Consider the following 1,776-nt stretch of genomic DNA (forward strand, 5'->3'; position numbering starts at 1 on the left):
CGCCCAGTACCCCATGCCCAGCCCGGCCCCACGCCCGACCCAGCCGCACAGCCAGTACCCCACGCTCAGCCCAGCCCCACGCCCAGCCCGGCTCCACAGCCAGTACCCCATGCCTGGCCCAGCCCCCCACACAATACCCCACGCCCAGTACCCCACACCCAGCCCAGCCCCACGCCTGGCCCGGCCCCACACCCAGTACCCCACACCCAGCCCAGCCCCACGCCCGGCCCAGCCCCACGCCCAGCCCCGATGCCTGGTTCCCCCCTCGGACCTGGTGACTTTGAAGATGCGCAGCAAGCGGACGCAGCGGAGCACGGAGATGCCGAGTGGCTCCATGACCTGCAGCTCCACCAGCACCGTCTCCAGGATGCCCCCGCACACCACAAAGCAGTCGAAGCGGTTGAAGAAGCTGATGAAATAGCCCTGCAGGCCCAGGGCGTAGAGCTTGAGCAGCATCTCCAGCGTGAAGAGCGAGAGCAGCACCTTGTTGGCGTAGGCTGGGGAGAGACGCCCGGGGATCACTTGGGAGGAAGATGGGGGGGCACTCGGGGGGGAGATGCCCGGGTGGCACTCAGGTGGGAGATGGGGGGGCACTCGGGGGGGAGAGGCCCAGGGGTCACTTGGGGGGAAGATGGGGGGCACCCAGGGCGGGGAGACGCCCAGGGGTCACTTGGGGGGAGACACCCAGGGGTTTCTTGGGGGGGAGACTGTGATGAACTGGGAATCTTCTTAATGTTGCTCTGAATACGGTGTTGATGCCTCAGTTTCCCCTCTGCAGTTCTTAAGTCTCCAGGTGGGGGGAGAATGGGGTGTGGTTGCTGCAGAGCGAGGGGCCAGTGCCCCGAAATGCCTGGCTCTGTCCTCTGGCAACTGCTGGCCTGGGCCCCCCACCCCCCCGCAAGGTGCCAACTGAAGGTGTTGGAGACAAAGGGGCCAGGAGACCCCCTGGCCCGGGACAGGAGCTGAGCAGAGAGGAGGGGCTGGAAGGGGTTTCAGTCTGGAGCTGGCTGGGGACGAGGAGTGAAGTGCAGACGTGGGGGTCTGGCTCACTGCCCCCCAGAATGGACCTGACCAAGGGGTCTGGTTCGCTGTACCTACCAGCTCTGTTAGACCCTGTTCCTGTCATTGAATAAAGCTCTGTGTCACTGGCTGGCTGAGATCACGTCTGACTGCGAAGTGGGGGGGTAGGACCCTGTGGCCCCCCCAGAACCCCACTGGGGCGACTCGGTGTGGGAAGCGCACGGAGGGCAGAGGATGCTGAATGCTCCAAGGAGAGACCCAGGAGGTGAAGCTGTGGGAGCTCCTTGCCCTGCAGAGAGTCAGCTCCGAGGGAGAGGGGGCTCCCCAAGTCCTGCCTGGGTTTGTGGGGAGCAGTTCCAGAGCATCGCCTGGGGACTCTGTGACAGAGACACCCAGGGGTTTCTTGGGGGGAGATGCCCGGGGTCACTCAGGGGGCAGATGGGGGGCACTCGGGGGGGAGACACCCAGGGGTCTCTTGGGGTAGAGATGCCTGGAGGGACACTCGGGGGGGAGACGGCCGTGATCATTTGGGGGGCAAATGCCTGGGGGTTACTCAAGGGGGAGAGGCCCGGGGGTCTCTTGGGGGGAGACGCCCGGGGTTACTCAGGGGGCAGACGGGAGATCGCTCGGGGGGGAGAGGCCCAGGGGTCACTTGGGGGGCAGATGGCCGGGGGTCACTTGGGGGGCAGACAGGGTCACTTGGGGGAGAGACACCCAGGGCCAGGACAGGGGGAGACCTCTGGGGGCAGAATGGGG

At 66.2% G+C, this 1,776-nt stretch overlaps 1 protein-coding gene across 1 annotated transcript in view; it reads right to left on the reverse strand.

The window, feature by feature from the left end:
- The window catches only part of CACNA1F (calcium voltage-gated channel subunit alpha1 F), a 73,002-nt gene that overhangs the window by 55,902 nt on the left and 15,324 nt on the right, over nucleotides 1–1,776 (reverse strand). Inside the window, exon 9 of the mRNA XM_075071301.1 lies at nucleotides 207–497. Within this exon, the coding sequence (XP_074927402.1) occupies nucleotides 207–497 (291 nt within the window). The remainder of the gene's footprint in view (nucleotides 1–206; nucleotides 498–1,776) is intronic.

Source organism: Chelonoidis abingdonii, chromosome 11 (assembly GCF_003597395.2).
Source record: "Chelonoidis abingdonii isolate Lonesome George chromosome 11, CheloAbing_2.0, whole genome shotgun sequence".
Classification (NCBI taxonomy): domain Eukaryota; kingdom Metazoa; phylum Chordata; order Testudines; family Testudinidae; genus Chelonoidis; species Chelonoidis abingdonii.